At 35.0% G+C, this 23,655-nt stretch overlaps 1 protein-coding gene across 18 annotated transcripts in view; it reads right to left on the reverse strand.

Annotated features, from left to right (window-relative positions):
• Positions 1-7,400: 7,400 nt before the first annotated feature.
• PALS2 (protein associated with LIN7 2, MAGUK p55 family member) overlaps positions 7,401-23,655 on the reverse strand; it is a 106,753-nt gene continuing 90,498 nt past the window's right edge. For 16 of the 18 annotated variants that reach the window (XM_065542197.2, XM_074035336.1, XM_045388923.3 and 13 more), the window contains 3 exons: positions 15,993-16,195; positions 14,806-14,934; positions 7,401-7,845 (listed from right to left, as the gene is read on the reverse strand). In XM_065542197.2, the coding sequence (XP_065398269.1) occupies positions 7,669-7,845; positions 14,806-14,934; positions 15,993-16,195 (509 nt within the window). In that variant the 3' untranslated portion in view covers positions 7,401-7,668. Of the gene's footprint in view, positions 7,846-14,239; positions 14,706-14,805; positions 14,935-15,992; positions 16,196-23,655 lie in introns of those variants that run through there. The other 2 variants (XM_045388931.3, XM_074035343.1) reach the window with 1 other exon arrangement.

A 23,655-nucleotide genomic window follows, 5' to 3' on the forward strand; every position in this document is an offset into this window, starting at 1 on the left:
CCCCCCCCCCCGTTAAAGAGTGGGCAAAGGACACGAACAAATACTTCTCAAAAGAAGACATGTGTGGCCAACAACCACATGTAGAATAGCTCAATATCACTGATCATTAGAGAAATACAAATCAAAACCACAATGAGATACCATCTCACGCCAGTCAGGATGGCTATTATTAAAAAGTCAAAAACTATCAGATGCTGGCATGGTTGTAGAGAAAAGGGAACACTCATACCTTGTTGGTGGGAGTGTATATTAGTTGGAAAGCAGTAATGAAGATTCCTCAAAGAGTTAAAAGGTAGCAAACTACCATTTGACCCAGCAATCCCATTACTGGGTATATACGCAGAGGAATATAAATATTCCTGCCATAAAGACATGCATGCAAATGTTCATTGCAGCACTATTCACAATAGCAAAAACACAAATCAACCTAAATGCCCATCAATGACAGATTGGATAAAGAAAATATGAGATATATATATATATATATATATATATATATATATATATATATATACACACATACACATACATATGCCATGGAATACTATGCAGCCATAAAAAAGAATGAGATCATGTCTTTTGCAGGAACATGGATGGAGATGGAGGCCAGTATCCTTAGCAAATCAAAACAGGAACAGAAAACCAAATATTGTATGTTCTCACTTCTAAGTGAGAGCTAAATGATAATATCTTATGAATACAAAGAAGGAAACAACAGACACTGGGGTCTACTTGAGTGGGGAGGGTGGGAGGAGGGAGAGAAGCAGAAGAGATAACTATTGGTTACCAGGCTCAGTATCTGGACAATGAAATAATGTGTACAATACACCCCTGTGACACGTGTTTACCTATGTAACAAACCTTCACATGTACCCCCAAACCTAAAAGTTAAAAAAAATGCAAACAGTTAAAAGAAAATTATCAAAGCTAATCAGATATCCTCCATTATTATCTCTAATCCTTAGTTCTACCTATAAATGAAACACTTTTTTCCAATAGTAAATATTTCTTTATATATACAAAAATATCTTACCAGGAGTATGTAATCTCACAGATTAGACATTTCAATAATTTTTGTTTTGGACAGCACTTGGAAATATGTGAAAAGATTTATAGGGACAGTTTCTGAAAAATCAATACTTAATTGTACTGCAGGAAAATTTTATTTATACAACAACAGCAATAATGTTTCTTTTATACAGAAACTAATAATACAATTACCTGGAAAGCAGCAGCAATTTTTCTTTTTAAACTTCTTAATCAGAAACTTAAGCAGCTTGTTCAGCTTTGATTTTCAGATTGCTAACAAGCATTCTGCCCTCCATTTTTTTTTTTTTTTTTTTTTAAAGATTCTCTTCTACAGTTATTTCGAAGACTAGAGGTTTAAAAAAGCATGCGTCTGTGTTCAAAGAAAAGATTTACCAAAACGAACTGGGATGGGGGGAAAAGGAAGAATAAAAAATTCCCACAGCAAGGTTTTCACATCAAATACTCACCATAAGCTCTAACAGAGCTCAACATTACATGGAGAAATTGCACTTGTTGCTGAATACTAGTGCTCATTCTTCTACAACAGAGTCCAATATATCACTTCTTTAAAAAAAAAAAATCTGTTACTGAAGAGACAGGAGTCAGTCAGCAATTCTTTTTAAGAGGATACAGAGACATAAGAAATATTTATATTGTATTTCAAATACAGATTAGCTAAGCTATGCCTGAAATCTGGTTCTACCTGAAAAGATGGAGGCATTTCTCATTTGGACCATGTTTACCAGGACAAGTTTCATGTCTTTAAAGCAGTGTTACTTACACTACTGTCCACCTCTCCTATTTAAGAATAAGATGAAAACCACACATTTTAAATGGTAATGACTTCTGGTTTAATGTTAGTAATTTACAGCTGATGAGTTTTTACATACATCAGATGAGTATACTTTTTTCCTGTTTAAGTTAATTAATTAGGCTTCCTCCAAGCTCCCAGGCTACTTTGATAGGAGGAGAGCCAAATTTCATATATGGCCTGCCATATTTATATGTTTCTTCTCCTGGCTTGCTGTTGGCTGAAGTACAATAAAGACATCTATTTCCAATTTTAAGACCTTTTTGGCTTCTGTGGTAGCACCACCACCTATTTCATAAGATTCAAAGACAGTTGCTTTACAAGCAGTAAATCATTCTATCTTCGGATTTTATTGGTGGCTTTTACCTTAACTATAGATGTGTTCATTCCGTTTACATTGGAGATTAGAAAACAGTAAGAGCCAGTAGGAGGGGAAAAAAGGAAGAGAACTATCCCTTCTGATCGACTTTTGTATGTGGACATAAGTCAAATTTATCACACCACTGCATTATCAGCCAATGACTGAGAAGCAATTAGAAAGTAATAACTAAAGTGGATTAATATCTGGATTTTGAGGTTCACAAACTAAAACCTCACTGTGAATGTTTTTTTCTACAAAGAAATAGACGCCTTTTTAAATTAATGGTATGGGTAAAACAATAGGGCTACAGTGATTTCAGGTATAAGGATAAAAAGTAGGACAGTTTTCAGGGGCAAAGATCAGAGTCTTCTGGTGTAACCAAGTACTGGAATGTTTGCTTACATTTTTTTGACTTGTGAGTGGTCTGGCTGGCAGCAAGGATTTGTTAAGGGTTTGGATTTAGTACGGGTTTATAAGCTAAAAGGGACTTTCTGATTAGGACTAAGAGAGCAGAACAGACCTTCTTCCGGCTGAAACTTTATCTGGGGCTATTTTAAAACTGGAAGAAGAATTCCTGAAAAGTATTCCTCCATTTACTACATTACTTCAGAAAGAGGTACACTTTAAAATAACTAAATAAGGATTTTTCAGTTCAGCATATCAGTTACCACATCACAGTTACAAATTACAAATTAGAATTTAAGGCGAAGACAAATATTAACTTAGCCTTACTTAACAAGTAGAATAGTAATGTTAAAGGGAAGTATAAATTTCATCGAAGATCACACAGTCAGAAGTCAGAATTAGGATCTACCCTGTCTTTACTTTTATCACTAGAGAATATTTTTTAAAAAGTACTGCAGTGTCTTGCCAAAGTGGTGTGAACTATGCTTACTTTAGAAATGATATATCATCATTCTTTCGCTGTTTAGTATGTTAAGGACTCCTGTTCGAATCCGTGCATTTTTCAAAAACCATTCCAAGAACACAGAAGGTAGCATGATGAATTATGGGAAATATTTTAAAAAGAATATAAACTGCAAAACGCTAGAACAAAAATGCAATTTAAAAATAACCTTACCTTAAAAAAATTATAGAACTGTCATCTTCCTCAGGTATACAATATATACTGGCATAAAAACTGACAAGATGCTCAATTATTAGTCAAATGTATTCTTAAATTTTATGAGTATTCATTTGTACTATATACAATAATCCCATTATTTAAAAGAATGAATTTCTCCCAAGAATTCCAAATACATTACAGATGTTATTACATGAATTCTCACAGCAAATCTCTTGAAATAAGACAAGGGCAGGTACCATAATCTCAACCTGAATCATATTACAGATTCATTCAAAAGTTTAAATAAGAATTTCCCAAGGGGTTTCCATCCAGAAACCTGTCCTTTTTCCCTAAGAAAATTAAATTTATTATAATAATGACTACTTTCTGAGTTTCTCATATATTTTTCAGAAAGATTATCAGATTCTGATAATCTGGTGGAACCAGATTATCTGGTGGAACCAGCTCTGGTGGAACCAGAGCCTTTAAAAACAATCTAAAAAAAGTTTCAGAATGTCAAAGAAATGGGAGTAATTAAAAATTTTAGAATGCTAGTTATAATTACATGAATGAATACATTCAGTTTTATATTCATATATTTTGGGAGAATTTTACGTATTATACACATAGTTGTATATATATATATACACACACACATACATAATATATGGCAACTCAAACATTTAAAAAATGAACTGCTATCTATGTACATAAAACTTCAGGATTGCCTTTTTCATGTTTAGTTAAGGTTAATTACTATAAAATTATTGGCTCTCTAGCCTGTGATTTCTGGATAATGGAGTACTGTTTCAGAAGTTACAAAAGTAAAATGTAAGTAGATTATTATTTTGAGCAATTTTCAAAATTGTTATCTTTAGTTTGCCAATTCAAAATAATTTTACCTAACTCTATGGCTATCCACCTTGAAAATCAACTCCAATCACTGGGATCATGACACTTGTTATACAGAAAAATAAGTACCATTTAATAATTTTTAAAGCAAGGATCATTTTTTATTGTCATTGGGATATGGTCAAAGCAGTTAGTATCTGGATATAATCTATAATGTCACATGGTTTTATCGCTAACTTGGGTTATTATCTAAATTTGCCTTAATAATCTATTTGTTGCTTTAAAGGAAACTTCTTAAAAACTACTATAAATTTATTGGATTCTAGAATCTAGGGTTTAGGCTACTACTGCTGTAGGCATACTGGGTTTCTGATATAATTTCCATTTCAGAAAGCTATGTTCAGCAATTGTATATTAGAGTTAGCCAAAATAAACAAACTCCTGATGTATCTGACATGTGATATTACCAAATACTACACAGAAATGGAGACTGCATAATAAAGGCATGGCTGTAATGAAGGTGAAAATTCTACTTTGTAGGGCTATCACATTTATTTCAGTAAGCTATGGTTAAATGACTTATCCAGGGATATCACCTCTATGGGTATTTGTACATCTGAAAATGAAAAAATATACATATATAGTCTTCAGTTGTGTACAATCATGCCCTGAGTGCTGAAATGTGGACATTCACCTATCCACAAGGAGCCCTCAGGCACATTAATGTGCTGGCACACCATGTTTCCCAAAAGCACATGCATGTGTGTGTCTATTTCAACCCTTAACAATTGCTCAACATCACTCTAAACCATTTTCTCTTCCATAAAGCTAATTATTACAGATCTTCCCAAAAGAGAAGTTCACATTTCCTTGATCACAGCTATACTCTCAATACCTAGGAAGAACACTGGGACCCCTGGGCTTCTTGCCCCAGCAGAGCACTGCTCATTCCTGCAGATTCATATGGGACTTGGGTTTCAAGTTCAATGATTCTTCATTGAGATACAATGAACTTATCTAAATGTATTCTTGTTAGCACTGGCATCTAGACTGAAACGAACTAAACTGCATCATTTCGTGTTAGGAGAAATCTAATATGCATTAATTAAATAGTCAATCATGAATACCATTTATAAGAAATAATTCCTTTAAGTATATTTTCTAAGTAATACATTTTATATCACATAAGGCTAACAATATACATGATGTAAAAGTCATCTATTGTACCAAGATGATTGAAATATTTGGCAGATAAACTTCTTGTGCTGCTATAATTATCCCAAAGCTGTTTAAAGAGGCTCCATGCTGCAGCATGAAAGTACATTAGAGAATACAGCACATTTCCTGAGTGCAGAACTGAAATTTCTCTTAAAATTTCAAGTGTGTGTTAAAACATTAAGTCATAGGGCATCACCTTGACACTGTGCTTTAATTCATGTTGCCTTGAGAAGCCAAGAATTTGGTGTAAATACATGTAGTTTGAAAGTTTCCACAGTTATTAAAATAGTATAATCCATTTTGTCACCAATTCCCTGCCCTGGGACAAGAAACGTGAATTTGTATTCTGGCAATGAAATCTAGAATCAAAAAAAAAAAAAAAAAAAAAAGAAAGAAAAGAAAAACCTATAGATTTCCAACTTTAACAATATGACAACTTGGGTGTTTTGTTTTATTGTGAAAAAGATCCCTCAAAATTCTCCCAGCTGGCATTCCACATGACAACCTTGGTGAGGGAAAAAACAAATTCAGCAGCCAGGTGTCTGGCACCTAACACTAGACAAAGATGACCATCAATATTTAAGCACCTAATCCTTTAAAGTGTGAATAATGTTTATATGAAAAGCTGGCAACAATACAGAATGTGCTTACCTTAATTTAATAATGAGTTGCATCTCTGAATATATTTTAGGAAGAATTTCTATTATTCAAGAATCCTAAAGGAAGATATTAACTGAGGTGAATGTGGGAATTTGTATAAGTCAATGCATCTAAAGGGCAACTTCTTTTGGTAATCATTAAACAAAAAGTACATTTCTTGGTTAGGTGCGGTGGCTCATGCCTGTAATCCCAGCATTTTGGGAGGCCAAGGTGGGTAGATCACTTGAGGTCAGGAGTTCGAGACCAGCCTGGCCAACATGGTGAAACCTCGTCTCTACTAAAAATACAAAAATTAGCCGGGTATGGTGGCACGCACCTGTAATCCCAGCTACTTGGGAGGTTGAGGCACGAGAATCACATGAACCCAGTAGGCAGAGGTTGCAGCGAGCTGAGATCGTGCCACTGTACTCCAGCATGGGTGACAGAGACAGACTCCATCTCAAAACAAACAAACAAAAAACAAAGTACATTTCTTAACAGATATGTAAAAAATATACAAAACATTTAATATATATTATATAATACATAATATACATATTATATAATGTATATATTTTGTGTGTATGTATACAAAACAGTTGACAATTATTTCCCAATTTTTTAAGTTGTTCAATGGATTTGGTTCTCAACACAACAGACAGAACAGGTACCCTAAGGATCACATCACATTTCCAAAAGCACATTGATTATTCACAAAAACCTACAACTGCAAACTTAGAGGCATCTTTAAACATCACTAAAATTTGCAGAGGCATGATACATTTGCTGACCATGTTCTAATAAAAACATTATTTAAAGTAGTAGGTTCCTTTTGTCAGTTAAAATTTTACATGTGAAAATAAGCTTTCTTCAAGTGTCATTTTGCTGTAAGGATTTACAGGATAAGGCACTCTCTCAGTCTGCATGACCTTGCTTCCAGCCTCAGAGCTTACTGTGTACACATTAAATTAGTATCATAACACTGCAACAAATAAAAAGAATAACCTCATAAGAGAGTGCAAGGTATTGCTCTTCAATTTTTCAGTAAAGATAGAAATGAAGAGACGAAACTAATGCAACTGTATAAATTAGAATGGATAGCCATACATCTCTGAAATAATGAAAATATGTAAACTGATCAGACTTTTGATGTCAGATTTAGATGGTAGTAGACTAGCTGTAACACTGACATTAAAATTCTGCTTTTGTAAGAAATTTATAAGAAGGAAGGTCAATAACTATATTTTCTTCTATTAAGACTAACCCTTCACTATTTCAATACTGAACTAAATGACAGCTTTACAAAACTATTTCAAGTAATATTCATTATCACAGTGAAAATGTGAGACCAATGTTAAGAGTGAATGATTTGAAAACTCCTTTGATGAAAAAGGCAAGAGTACTAAATCAAAACATATACAAAATGCTTCAACGCATTTCTTTATGTGATATGAATAGAAAGATTATCCATACAAAGTTAGAAAAATTAAGATAAATTATATATTAGTACACCTTCCCAACCACAATTTATATAAAAATTCAGAACAGTGTACTGTTATTTCAATCTACACCATAAAAACGCCCGGACTTGGCAGATGATCTTCTAACTGTGATGTATTTTCTCAGTAGAAGGTTTAATTGTTACAGTCACTTTTTTAAAGTTTAATTTTCATTGTTAACCTTACTGAATCATCAGTAAACCCAGCTGATTGGGACCCACTGCGGTTCCATTCTCAGTTTCTCTATGGCAGTTTGTAGTTTTTCAAAGGCTTTGTCTAGATTGTCATTTATGATGATCAAATCAAAATAGTGGTTGTATGCTCTCTGAATCCGTGCACTTTCATCCACTGTTTTCTTTAAGTCAGAGTCCTGTTGAAGAGTTTTAAAAGGAAATGTTTGTATTACAATGCATATTTACTTGCTCAAACTCCAACTAGAAGTGAATATAATAAATAGGTTAGATATATTTCCGGTAATTCTGGTATTAATCCTCAAAATCTAATCCATATAGTGTTAAAGACAACGCTGCCATCTGTTCATGTCTTATTCTTTCCAGCAATCCTCATGTTTACATTTATGAGTATTCTGCATCTTCTGTTTGACTGATACTAAGATAAAATTCCTAATTAAAAGACTGCTGACAATAATCTTGGAGTGAATAATACTGTAGTGAATCTACAGTAACAAAAGAATTACTATAGGTGACTGGTTTCTAGCTCCACTATATTATCCTTTTTGAAAGATTTTTATCTTATGGCCTATGTACATCATGGAACGCAATTTGTAGTGGCTGTTAAGCTCAAAGCCAAATTTGCTACCTTTCTCTAAGATAAGATCACAGAATCTTAGAAGTGTTTTTTGAAGATTAACCTTACATGCTGCCCATCCTCCACCAAAACACATACTCACATACGTTTATTTATGTTTTTGTCCAGGCATTGTTCATATTTCATAAAGTAGTTTTAGTCATTGTGGAATGATGTGGGGAGTACATAAGCAATGGGTTCTACATGAGTAAAGCTTTTTGTAAGATGGTGTTTTGATTTTCACTATACTTCTATATATTCTACAAATATTTATTGAGTTCCTATTAAGGTGTCTACTATGTTTCAGAATCAGTGGGTATAACAATGAATAACAGAGAGGGATCCTATCCTTTAGTGGAGGAGATAAAGAGGAAATAAATATAAAAAATTCCAAGTTGTGATAACTATCATGAAAGAAACAAAACAGGCACAAAGAATTTTAAGAGATCTACTTTAGATAAAGTGATTGGAAAGAGACTGAGTAGTAAATGACAGTTAAGCTGAGAACTAAATGAAAATAAGGAGGTCAGCATCCAGGCAGAGGAAACAGCAGGGCAAAACCCAGAGGAAGGAAACAACCCTGGCACGTTCAAGATAATGAAAGAAGACTGGAATGGGTGAAGGGCTAGGGAACAAGGTAGGTCATGGAGGACCCCTACGTGATCGAAAGACCTCTGTGGGCCTCAAGTGAAAATGTGGCATGACACGAGTGGAAGCAGGGAGACTGATGGCAGGAATCCAGGTCAGAGAAAAGGGCTGCCTAGATTATGATGGTGACAGAGGAGATGAAAATGACACCAGATTGGAAATTTATTTTGGTGATAAAATAATCAGGATTAGTTTTTTACATCATCCAGGATTTGAAAAGGGAGGAAAATGAATGAGTCATGAATTGCTCTTAGGTTTCTAAGGTAAATGGGTGGCTGTGTGAGATACAGAGTGGAGGGGTGGGGAGAGCATAATTTCTGGGGGAAACAAAGTGTGCTACTTTGTAATATGGTAAGCTTAAGATGTTTGTGAGACATCCAAGTGGAGATGTAGAGCAGGCTACTGGTTATGCAAATCAGAGCTCTGAGGTCTGAGCTAGCTGTATATAAATCATTAGCATAACAATGGCACGAATGTAAATGATGTTGATGGAAGCACCCAACAACATCATTTGTGTAGAAAGTGTAGAGAGAGAAGCGGATTCATTGCCAGGCCTGAAGGACCCTAATACTTACATTTCAGCTAATACTGAGATTTCTAAATGAGTTTGAAACAACTAAAATATCTCTGATTACAGATATGCAAACAGGCCACAGTTCAACTTGAAAGCAATTCTTGCCTATTATAGCCATTAGCAATTTGATTTGTTAAAAAAAAAAAAAAAAAAAAAAAAAAAAAACTGTTAACAATAATGGAGTATGCCATACAGATGGAACAGGAAATAAAGATTTCTCTCTGGCTATCGAGTGTTCTCCAGGATATAATGATATGGGAAAAATGCAGGCACATTTTGTACATAAGGTATGATTTATGTATAAAATGGCGGGGGGGGGAGGATACACAGGCACACTTGCTTATATTGGAAACTAATATGGTAAAATGGCTAGCAATAATGGTAGCCAATGTGAGTGGGAGGAAACAAAGGGAGAGGGAACAGAAAAGCTGGATTTAAGATTTATGTTGGAGCAATGAAAATGTTGTACGGAATTATACAACAAAATTTAAATTCAAATAAAAGCCATTCTTAAAAATCAGAAGCCAAATAAAACAAATAAGCCTGTGTTCCAAGTTGGTGGTTTAACCATGCAGCAAGGAATTATTTCAGTGGCTTTAAAAGAAGATAGTATCCAGTGGGTTATAAGTGGGAGGTGTACAATGAGAACACACGGACACATGGTGGGAATAATACACACTGGGGCCTGTCAGGGTAGGAGCACAGGGAAGGGAGAGCATCAGGAAGAATAGCCAATGGATGCTGGGCTTAATACGTAGGTGATGGGTTGATCTGTGCAGCAAACCACCATGGCACACGTTCACCTATGTAACAAGCCTGCACATCCTGTACATGTACCCTGGAACTCAAAACAAAAGTTGAAGGAAAAAAAAAATCTAGTGGTATATATCCTAAGAACAATTAATAAAAGACTGAAACTTAAATATTTTCACTAATCATATTGTTAATACAGATATTACTCAGAAATTACATATGTGCATGTACTTGTATTTATATACATGTAAGAAAAGATATGATGTTAATATAATCACAAACCAAGGTTTTCAGGATAAGAGGAAAAAAAGGCAAATATAAAGCTAAAGAAGAAGAATGTAAAATTTCATTTGAAGCTTTCAAATTGAACAAATGATGTATACGTTTTCTAAAAACAAAAAATTTATTTCCTACCTCTGGTTACTGAAAAGGTCTAAAAACAACGTCCAACTGAGTTTAATGTATACCCTTACTGTCTGAATTATCTTTAAATGCTATCTCCCACTAAAAGAAACAAGGGTTTCTGGATGGCTGGTTCCAGGTCTGGGCTAGGAAATGTAGAATAATCTGGAGCATCTTGTCATATCAGAAAGCAAGGAATTATCAAACACTACTAGAATCGTGTTAAAAAGACTCAGAATTCAAGTTGAATAGGCTCCTACTAGCTGAAGACACAATAATTTAAACATTAAAAAGAATAACCGAACTAAACACACAGAGATAAGGTACTTCAAGTGACTTTAAAACATAGTGATCTTCCTGGCCAACAGGGTGAAACACCATCTCTACTAAAAATACAAAAGTTAGCTGGGCGTGGTGGCACGTGCCTGTAGTCCCAGCTACCCGGGAGGCTGAGGCAGGAGAATGGCTTGAACTCGGGAGGCAGAGGTTGCAGTAAGCCGAGATTGCACCACTGCACTCCAGCCTGGTGACAGAAAAAAACAAAAAAACAAAACATAGTGATCTGACTGTATATACTTAGTGGGATATATTCTAAAGACAGAAAGAACTAGGTGGGGAGCTGGGGGGACTGTTCACAGTAATGATACTAGTGGTGGTTGTGTTGATACACTTATTCCCAGAATGTTGTATTTGTACTGTGGAACAAAGCAAATGAGCAATTATATAATATTCTAATTCTAACATTTCCAGTGTGTATGAGAACTGGGATATTCAGCATAAGAGAAAGGAATTAGGCATATAAGATAAAATAAGTTAAATAAAATCCTGTGATCTTGAATTTGATTGGAAAATATCAGAATAAATTCATGATATATTTTCCTTCAAACATACAAACAGAAAAGCATATATGCTAGCACTGTCCACATAAAAAGGTCTAGCAAGAAGCAGTGAGCAACTCTGTGACAATGGGCGCTGTGAGTATTATGGTCTTAAAACACTATTTACCCTAAAAGAAACCAGAGTATCTTGGAAAAATGGCTGGTTCCTGGCCTAGAACAGAAAATATACAAGATGAGCCTGGAACATTTGTTCTACCAGATAGCAAGGAAGCTACCCAAGACTATCAGGGTCATTAAAAAAAAAAGGTCTCAAGGGCCTACTAGAATAAGCTCCTATTGGTCAATGATGGGACAATCTTAGCACCAATAAGAATAATCACTGCAACAGAATAAAGCACATCAAATAAGTTTGAACACATGTGCTCAAGAAATTGAAAAAACAAAGCCAATCTCAGCTGGTCACCTGTAACCTCTAGAGGCTCTTGGGGAATAAACTCATTATTCTGAAAGCTGACCTACAAAGGATAGTATCAAAGATGTATCCTGCCTTTCCTGTATCAACCGTACCTCAGAATAATCAACTACTTGATGAGGAAAAGTTCTTTTTAAGAATTCTATTTTATAAACATAGAAGGAATGACAAACTTAGAATACTACCACTTTGCCATCCCTAAAAAAATAACTTATCCAAGGCAAAGATCAATAAAGTTTGCTAAAACCATTAGGTAAAGAGTTACTGAGGAACTTTATAGATCAGGCTAACAACTTCTGACCCCACTGATTAATCTCATGACAAAAAGCCTGACGTACGCCTCATGATGTAATAAAACAAGTACCACCTATGAATTATTCTTGCAAAAACCAACCAACCACCAACCAAAACCTGAATCTGTGTCTGACCAACCCTCTAGATCGACCTATCAGTTTACAAGAAATAGAAGGGATAGAGGAAAATGATACAATGGGGGCAGAATGGGTAAAATCCAGATTATGGAACATGCTGTAGGATAAATGACCTACTTTTTTTTTTTTTTTTTTTAAACAACTAAAACAATGTGAAAAGAGAGGGGAGGGAGGGTGGCAGTGAGAATTTACAGATTAAAAGGTACTAAAGGGACATGTGCTTCTAGCCAAGGTGGAATAACAGGCACCAGACTACCTCTCCCACCTAACAATTAATTTATGGACAAAATGTATGAAACAGTTTTTAAGATACTATACATCAAGATATTAAAAACAGATCACAGAAAGATAGAAAACAAATGAAGTGAGTCCTATGATTACTCCAGTTTACTGGCTTGAAAGAATTTATGGGTAGTAGGATAGAGAGAGTGAGCCCAGAGGAGCCTACAGGACTCTGAGTTGAAGACAGAGCTGAGCCCAGGGAGACCCAGGTGGCAAGTTTGCAGGACGGAACGCTGGAGGGGAAGAGCAGCACAGACAGACTTTGGAGATTTGTAGAAGGTCCTTGTCCAGCATTCAGCTGAGTACCAACCTGCACATGGGTACGACCTGAAGCTGAGAAAGAACCACCAGAAAGGATTAGAGGTACCCAGGGATGGCACCTATTCCCCCTTAGCCAGAACTGAAAACCTCATGACTCACAGGCCCTGTGGTAGGAGTACCAAATAGGTCTTGCCTTATTTGTGGGGAATAACTGGCCCTAAAATAAGAACTGCTTGGGTCTTACCCAACACATTTAAAAAGTGAGACCTGAAAAAAACAAGCTATTTCCAAATAACTGCATCCTAGAACAAAGCTCACAATGTCTGGCATCCAAAAGTGTTACCAGGATTGCAAAGAAGCAGGAAGATATACCCATAATAAAGAGAAAAATCATTCAATCAAAACCAATCCAGAACTGACTCACATGTTAGAATCTGCAAAGACATTAAACACTTACCATGTTTCATACATTCAGAAAGCAGAGACATGGATCAACTTGAAAAAGAACAAAGAAAACTACTACTACCTGATTTCATGGCATATAACCAAGTACAGTGGGGGGAAACGGTGAGAGTGGTGGGAGGAAGGGTGCAGGGAGCAGGTTACACAGGGAAATGTGTGGAGATGATGGACATGTTCATTATTTTGGTTGTAATGGCTTTCATGAGTACAAATATATGGCCAATTTGATCAAGCTGGGCACGTTAGGTACGTACAGCTTACTGTGCATCAATTATACCTCAATTAAGCTGGGAAAAAGATTTAGGTGACAAGAAGTAAATTCAATGTGTTGATCTTGTTTGAATACTGATTTGAACAAATCAACTGTTAAAACAAAACAAAACAAAACAAAACCTTGGAGAAACTCAAATATAGACTGCATGTAGATGACAGTAAGATACTGCTTATTAATTTTTGTTGTATTAATGGTATGTTTTAAATGTCTTTATCTTTTAGATATAAATATTGAAATATTTATGGATGACATGATATCAAAGATTTGCTTCAAAATAATTCAAGGAGAGGAGGAAGTGGGGAGGGGTCTAATTAAAACAAGAAATTGCCATGATTATTCAAGCTAGGCGATGGGCATAAGGGCTCCTGTTTCCCCTTTTTTGCATAGATTTTTGAATTTCCATAAGTGAAAAAGGAGAGAGGAAAAAAAGGAAAAAACATGTAATAGAAACTAAACATCAGAACACCTGACTTTACCAATGATAAACCATATAATAAACATGCCTGTTAGTGATCTTGGAGCCCAGTCACCCCACTAGTAAAATGAAGGCGTTCAATTAATATGCGTATTTTAATATTGGTCCATTTCATTTTACAAAGGGGAACTAAACTTTTGATTTAAAATAAAGTATACAATGATTTTCAAGTAAAAGAATACCGTTCCAGATCCTAACTACATCTAATTAATTTTTATTCTGTAGCACCTTATATAGCATGTTTGTTTCATAGCATAATTAGCTAAGAGTTGGCCAGGCATGGTGGCTCCCGCCTGTAATCCCAGCACTTTGGGAGGCCAAGGTGGGCAGATCAGGAGTTCGAGGTCAGGAGTTCGAGACCAGTCTGGCCAACACGGGGAAACCCCGTCTCTACTAAAAATACAAAAATTAGCTGGGCCTGGTGGCGCACGCCTGTAATCCCAGCTACTTGGGAGGCTGAGGCAGGAGAATCGCTTTAATCTGGGAGGGTGAGGTTGCAGTGAGCTTAGATCGTGTCAACGCATTCCAGCCTGGGCAAGAAGGCAAGACTCTGCCTCAAAAATAAATACATAAAAATAAATTAGATAAGAGTTAAACATGCTCAAAAGAAAAGGAAAGATTTTAGAAGGAAAATCATATGGTTAGCTCACGGTCAGAAGCTTGGTAGTGATTCCTGCATCCACCACAGCCTTGTGCATGGCACGCAACGTCTCTAGCTCTGGAGCCGCAATAAATACCACATAGGGCATAAACTCTGACGTCCTCAATACTTTCAGTGCCTGTGTAAAAGAATTATAATAAGCCAATTTATACAATATTAGAACTAGAATTCTGCTACCCTTTAGTATAAATCAAAGGCTGTTTGCACTTGTTCTATGGATTAAAGGACATAATTTAATACCTATCTCCATTCTGTCATTCTCATTCCATATAGTACTTTCTTAAAATAGTGATCCATTTATTTTGTTCTAAATTCAGTCTGTTCCTCTTGAAGAAACGAAAGTATAAAACAATGATCAAAAACTCATCAAGAGTGATGTAAACTCTTTTTATGTTAATTGTAGAATTCTGTTAATACCGAAAAAGTAGAAATAACCTCAATGTTGATTTATTGGAGAGTGGTTAAATGAATATATATTCATACTATAAAGTACTATATAACAATTACAAAGAAAAAAAAGCTCTACAGTAACTAACCATAAAAAGATCTTCAAGAAACAGTACTATTTAATAAAATCCCTGAAGAATCTATGTAGAATTTTTCCATTTTTGTAAAAAGAAACAACAAAAACAGAAAACCCATTACCTTATATATATTTGTATTTAAGGCATAGTGAAATGACTAGAAAGAGACATAAGAAACTATTAACAACTCTTATCTCTGAGTAGGGAGGTGAGGTTGGGCTGAGTGTAGCAGAGTGGGAAGGGGTAGGTGAGAGAGAAACACAGAGTGAGAATAAGAGGTGTGCATGTGTGTCAGGTAGGAGGGGGAGTGACTTTAATTTTTTATTCTTTATATTGCAGACTAGAGTTTTAAACTTAACATTTTTTAATGTATGCATTTATGCATTACTTGAACAGGTAAATACATACTAAACTTCTACCGTAGATCTAATCACACAGTTTCTTTTGCCACCCAAGCCGCTGTTGGCTAATTGTTCAGAGATTTATTTAACTAGCTATGTATACATAATAATATTCTCTATCACCCAAAGGTAATGGAGGGAAAGAGTCACCTTTCCACCCTGACAAAACAAACAACCCCAACACACAGAAAATAAAAAAACTCCACAGAAAATAAAATATAAAAAACAGCTTTGGAATCCAAGCAGCTTACTTGTGGGTTGACATCCAGAATGCAAGTCCGTCCAGTCTGGACAACCTCAAGAATAGAATCAATTTTGGTTCCATAGAGATTTCCTTCATATTCCCCATGTTCCAAATACTTTCCAGCTTTAATATCTGCTTCCATCTCAGATCGTGACACAAACTTATATGCCTGGCCATCTTTTTCATCTTCCCTTGGTTTCCGTGAAGTAACTAAATAAAATGGTGTTGAGACTTTCGTACAAAGAAATTGTAGGACATAAAAAATAGACTAAAATACATAGGGTGGCTTAACATTTTTCCACTTGGTGCAGCAAACTACAGCCTATGACCAAATCTGATCTGCTTCTTTAAGTTTTATTGGATCACAGCCATACTCATTTGTATCATACATGGTTTCTTTTCCATTAAAACGGTGGTAATTGTGACAGACTGTATGGACTGCAAAGCCTAAAACTTTACCATATGGCCCTTTAATAGAAAAAGTTTCTTGATACCTTAGAGGAATATTTTAAGAGGTAGTCCCCCAAACAAAATTCGCATCCAAAAATATGCTTCTTAAAATCACTTTGAAACTCAAAATTTTACCTAGCAGCAGAGCCTTCAATGACGTTCTTAATTATGGTAAGTGTTAATAAGTGTGAGGCATGTTGTGGGTGAGTCTTTTCAACTGACGAGCACTCTCCTTCTCCTTAGGAATCGATCACATCCTTTCTTTCCACATTAACACGTCCTAAGTGTCCCAAAAGGTGAGCAAGCAAAGTTCACCTATTCTTAGTCGTAATACCAATTTTGTAAAGTGCAGTTTTACCCACAAATTATCTATCTTTTACCTTACCTCAAAACCAACCCTTTCTTTTAGCTTCCTGTTTATTGATACTCCCAAATGTTAATTGTTCTATTTTACACTTCAGTGGTAGAGCTAGCCGCCTCATTATTATTATGGTCGATTAAACTCCTCTCCTCTGACCCGACATATTATTTCTGGGAAAATGAGACTGAATGGCTCAAGTCAAAATTTAGAAGTAGGAGATCCTTTTGTCTGATATTTTATAGCTTTGAATACTTTCAGAGACATACAATCCTTTGCAAATTGGTCTGTGCTAGGAACGGTTATTACCACTTTCTAAACTGTTGCAAATGTGTACTCTCTGACAACTTTGTTAACAATAACTTTGAAGAAGAAAAGTAATTTTTGAGTGTGTTATTTCAAGCTTAGCCTTACTCTGGGCTTTGCTGGATCAGAGACAGAAGTATTCTGTTTCTATTAGCTAAGTAGTTGCAGAATAACTGATGGAATTATTAAGAACACCAAATTAAGAAAGTAATCCAAATAAAAAGATGACAGTGTTTTGACTAATTCTAGTAAGCATAAGACATAGAAAACTTTTATAAGAACAAAATTAACTTCAAACTCATGCTCAAACATAAGGGTCAAATGAGATCATTATGTATAATAGGACTCCCATTTTTCCCTTGTTTTCTGGCTCAACCTTGAGAGTGGTCATCTTAGACTACTGTGAAGAGTGTTTATAAAGTATCTTCAAGAATCTTCAAGATGCTATGATGGCTTCTCATATTTAAAACTGTGTGATCTTTAAGGTTTTTGGAATTAGTCACCAAAGGTGTATAATAAAACTTCAAAGGCAACTTTCAGTGCTCCAAATAAATGCATAATAGGACTTGCTTCAACATTGTGAACATTAATTTTAAAAAGCAGTTTTTTTTGTTTGTTTTTTTTTGTGAAGTACTACAGTGAAACCATACAAGGGAATGCACTGCTTGAAATAAATACGTATATGTACACGTACTACACCTACCTCCATGCTGAGGGAATCTTAATTCTTAAGAGAAATGTTCTTCAGTTTACAAGTGAACTTTAACTACAATCCTATTCTCTACTAACACTCCAAAAAACAGTCTACGTTGCCACATATTTAAACTGCTTTCCATTTCTAGAACAGAGAAATTAGAACATGGTTTGACTACAACTGATTCCTCAGACTTCTATACTGAGCAACTACATAATGTGATTTTTTAGAAGTAATTTTTTATGACAGGCAAAATTATTAATTTTAGCTGCTATTCAAATAATGAAGAAACAATCAACAAAGTAATACTTAATTTGTTAACTAAGCTCAAGATGTCAAGATGTCAATGTTAAAGAGAAAACAGGATTCATAACATAGCCTATCTCTCTAAAATAACAATGTTTTTCTATTTTATTTTAGGATCATTTTGTAATATATAAAGAAAGTTAAATCACCTTAATTTTATAACAGAAAATTTTAGAAATTCAAAAATATATAGAAAATAAGCAATATACTCCCAAATAACCAATGGATCAAATAAGCGATCACAAATGAAAGAAAATACTTTGAGAGGAGATGGTGCTGTTGAAGAGCACAGTTACAGATAGAGCTGACCAGGCGGTTCCAGAGTGCCAGTTGTCCAGCAGCACGTTCATTACCTTGAAGATGTATGATGGTTGAACTAAACCCATTCATGCTAAGAAAAGGTTCTGTGGAGGGCTTTAAGCCCTTGATAATTGTCTTAAAAGCTACTGATGGGAAAAAGATCAGCACTGTGATGAGCACTAAAGAGCTGAATCATATGGCTAATTCAAACATATTAAGAGCTAAACAGATGGGCTGAAGAATAGGGACAAAATGAGTTAAGACTAAGCAGCACAGTGAAGGGCACTACATTTCTTGCTTTCACCAACTAACGGATGAATCGCTATTTCTTCTTTGGTTTTTACTTTTGGTCACAAAGATGGGTTTCCGTTCTGCCAGAGTAACTGTATTCATGTAAGATTTAGGGTCATTGTGGAGGGAAGAAGGGTTGGAACAGAATAGTTGTCATAAGAAGCCAGTTTATTATTTTAGATCTGGCTAACTGGTCTGTGTTGCATAGTTGTACATTCAGGATTATGGTTTTAAAGTCTCTGTAGCCATCTACAGAGACAAGTATCATTGAACATATATATATATATACACACACACATATATATCACCCACTCAAAGCAAAAGTATTTTGAGATGAATGAAAACAAAAACGCAGTATACCAAAAACTTTAAGACGCAACTAAATGCTTAGAGGGAAATCTATAGCTGTGAAAGCCTATGTTAAAAAAGATCTCAAATCAATAATCTAATTTTCTATCTAAAAAAACAGAAAGAGAGTAAAATAAACCCAAAGTACAAGTAGAAAGAAAATAATAAAGATTATAGCAAAAATTAGAAAGTAGAAAAAATACAGAAAATCAGCAAAGGCAAAATTTGGTTGTCTGAAAAGATCAACAAAATTGACAAATCTTTACATAGACTAAGAATAAAAGAGGAAAGACTCAAATATCTAAAATCAGAAATGAAAGAAAAAATATTACTATGAACCCTGCAGAAATCCTGAAACTGATTAAAAAAAAATCCAAGTTGACCTATAACAAGTAAAGAGACTGAATTAATAATCAAAACTTCCCACAAAGTAAAGCCCAGGGTTAAATGGCTTCACAGGTGAATTTCATCAAACATTGAACAAATTATAATTAATCCTTTACATACTCTTCCCAAACAATGAAAGAGGAAAGAATACTTCACAACTCATTCTATGAGTCCTGTACTACCATATCAAAGCTAGACAATGACATCGTAAGAATGAAAACTATAGACCAATATCCCTTATAAATATAGATACAAAAATCCTTACAAATTACAAGTAACCGAATCTAGAAGTATATAAAAAAGATGGCACATCATAACCAAATGGAATTTACCACAAAAAGACAAGGTTGGTTCAATATATAAAAATCAAGGAATGTAATACATCATATCAATAGAAGACAATAAAAAACAAAAATCATATGAACCATCAACAAAGAAAAAGCATTTGGCAAGATCTAGTACCCTTTCTTGGTAAAAAGCCAACAAAGTAGGAACACAAGGGAACTTCTCCAATCTGATGAAAGGCATCTGTGAAAAACCCACAGCTAAAATGGAAAGACTGAATGCTTTCTCCTTTCTCCTTAAGATCATGAACAAGACAAGGATGTTCACTTTTGCCACTTCTATTACACTATTACACATTACACTGCAGGTTCTAGTTGAGGCAATTAGACAAGACAAAGACATAAACAGCACCCAGACTGGAAAGAAACAAGTAAAACGATCTCTATTTGCAAATGACATGATTTTGTATACAGAAAATCCTGAGGAACCCACACAAAAAAAATCATCATTAGAATCAATGAGGTCAATAAGGCTAAAAGACAAAGCCAACACACAAAAATCAGTTTATTTCTATACACTAGCAAGGAACAATCCAAAAAGGAAATTAAGAAAATACTTTTTGCTACAGAATAAAAAAGAACAAAATACTCAGGAATAAATGTGACAAAAGCAGCATAACATTTGTACAATGAAAACCATAAACAGCATTAAAATGAAGACCTAAATAAATGGAAAGACATCTATGCTCATAGACTGGAAGAATTAATACTGTTAAGATAGCACCTGTAATCCCAGCACTTTGGGAGTCTGAGGCGGGTGGATCACCTGAGGTCAGGAGTTCAAAACCAGCCTGGCCAACATGGTGAAAGTAAGTCTCTACTAAAAATACAAAAAAAATTAGCCAGGCAGGATGGTGGGTGCCTGTAATCCCAGCTACTCAGGAGGCTGAGGGAGGAGAATGGCTTGAATCCAGGAGGCGGAGGCTGCAGTGAGCCAAGACTACGCCACTACACTCCAGCCTGGGCGACAGAGCAAGACTCTATCTCAAACAAAACAAAGCAAAACAAAAAACAAAACAAAACAAAACAGATGGCAGTAGTCCTCAAGTCAACTTACTGGCATTTCTATACAAATTATAAGATAAACTTCCAGTTGTTGCAGACAAGGTAGCTAGAATTCAATATAATCCCTCTTAAAATTCTAGCTAACTTTTCTGCAGAAACTGGAAGCTTATCTTATAATTTATATAGAAATGTCAGGAACCCAGAAGAGCCAAAACTTCAAAAGAAAGAACAAGTTGAGAAGGTTCACAATTCCTGGTTTTGAAACTTAATACAAATATACAGTAATCGAGACAATGTGGGACTGGCGTAAGGACGGACATCTAGGTTAATGGAATAGAATTGAGGGTTTATAAATCCATCTTCACATTTACAATCAATTTTCAAAAAGGGTGGCAAGACAATTCACTGGAGGAAACAACTGTTCTTTTTGACAAATTGTGCTGTGACAACTGGAAAAGTGCAAGCAAAAGAATAAAGTTGGAACCCCCTCCTCACACTCAACACAAAAATGAACACAAAATGGCTCATATAATCTGCATATAAGAGTTAGTAGTATAAACTCTTAAAATAAAATACAGGAGTAAAATTTTGTGGCCTCAGGTTAGGGAAAGCCTTGATATGGTATCATATTTGATAAGATATGAAAAGCATGATGAGCAACAAAAGATATACAAAATTGGATTTCATCAAAATGAAAAACTTTTGTATATCAAAGGACACCATCGAAAACATGAGAAGTCACCAAAGAATGAGAGAAAATATTAATATGTGCAAATCATATATCTAGTAAGGAACTTGTATCCAGAATATAATATGACCTCCTCTTACAGCTTAAGAAAAAGACAAATAACCTAACTGAAAAATAGGCAACCAGTTTAAACAGACATTCCTCCAAAGAAAATGCATAAATGGCAAATATGTACATGAAAAGTTGTTGACATTATCAGCCATTAGGGAAATGCAAATGAGAACCAAAATAAGATACAACTTCATACCCACTAGGATGACTATAATCAAAAAGTCAGATGACAAATGTTGGTGAGGATGTAGAGAAACTGGAAACTTCATATGCTGCTGGGATTGTGAAAGGGTACATATACACCTGCTGTGGGAAACAGTGTAGAAGTTCTAAAGGCTCAACATATAGTCACCATATAACCTACAAATTCCATTCCTAGGTATATATACCCAAGAGAAATAGGCATATGTCCACACAAATACCTGTATACAAATGCTGACTGTGGCATTATTCACAATAGCTAAAAATAAAACAATCCAAATGTCCATCAACTGATGAATATATCGATAAAATGTGGTATAGCCATGTAACCATCACTTAGCAAGGGAAAGAAAATAAGTACTGATACATGCTACAACACAGACGAGATCTGACATGTTAAGAAGCCAGTCACAAAATACCACATATTGTATAACTCCAGTATATAAAATGTCCAAAATAAGCAAATCTATTTTTACAGAAAGATTCATGATTGCTCGTGGCAGCAGGGCGTGAGGAGGTTGGTGGGAAATGGGTACAGAGATTCTTTTGGCGATGATGAAGACATTGTAATAGCTTTTGAATTTTACAGTCCAGAATTCTATTCTCAGCTAATTAGTCAAATAAAGGGCAAAAAATACAATTTTAAAACACAGAGATGCAGACATTACATTCCACATACAAGAGGATGTACCCCAGCAAAACAAGGTGATAAACCAAGAAAGAGAAAAAATGGGATGGAGGAACAACAGCTTCAACCAGGATAACAACAAAGGGAACTACTCCAGTGTTAACAGGTGGGCAGCCAGAGAGACAGCATGTAGTCCTCATTGAAGCAGAAACACAGGGTTCTGAGACAGAGGTCTCCAGGAAAAAAAAACAAATACAACTTACTGGATAAACAAGTCTTTAGCTTAAAAAACAACAAAAAATTGTATATACATATACATAAAATCAAGTAGTATAAGGAAAAACAGAACTCCGGAGATTCCTGGGTCACAGAAGGGGAAAGGCCTATTCAAGAAAGTAAAATTGAACTAACTGAAAATACAGCTATCTTTATATTGGAAAGACAGTCAAGAAGTCAACAGATAAGGCCTAAACTGGATACAGCAGGAAACAGCAGACTAAAGACATTATTAAGAAATATGGAACACTACCAAAAGAAATAGCAAAAACAATGAAAAGTGACTGTTTTTCATAAGTGAACCCGTGGTGAGGCAGGGGAAGAGAAGGGGTTATTTTTTCCCTCATTATATGTCTTTAAGAACTACTTGCCGAAAATATTGGGCACATATTAATTTGATAAAAGCGAAAAACTTTTTCTTTATTCAACAATTGCAGCTTTAACATACTTTGATTACAGTGAAGTTTTTGTTTTGTTAATCACTTTACTAGGATTTGTCTAAATTTAGTGTTTTACAATGCCTACAGTAGAAACAGAAGACTTACTCTGAAGGAATTACAAGCAGCACATGGGGGCAATGACAAGGCTATTTCCCTAACTTTTAAGAATTTTAGCAATAAGAGTACTCACTGAGAATTAAACCCAAAATATACTGGACAAAACCAGAGAAACTCTAAAATTCAATTAAAAGAGATGGGGTTAAAGTTAGGCTAGGATTTGACTCAAAATAGCTTGAAGGCATCAATATACCTAAAGGAATGCCGTATTAAAAGGTGGCTTTGGTCAGAAATAGAAGCATAGCAAAGGGAATTAAGAAAGCAACGTTAGCTTATCTCCTGCTTTCTTCAAGGGAGAGAACATCTAAGTTCACAAGTAAAGATTCATGTATTTCAAAAACAAAGACAAATGTATAATAGTTCCCACATTTATAGACAAATGTGTATTAGTCACTACAGTAAGTCACTAACATCATCGAA

Source organism: Macaca fascicularis, chromosome 3 (assembly GCF_037993035.2).
Source record: "Macaca fascicularis isolate 582-1 chromosome 3, T2T-MFA8v1.1".
In the NCBI taxonomy this organism is placed as follows: domain Eukaryota; kingdom Metazoa; phylum Chordata; class Mammalia; order Primates; family Cercopithecidae; genus Macaca; species Macaca fascicularis.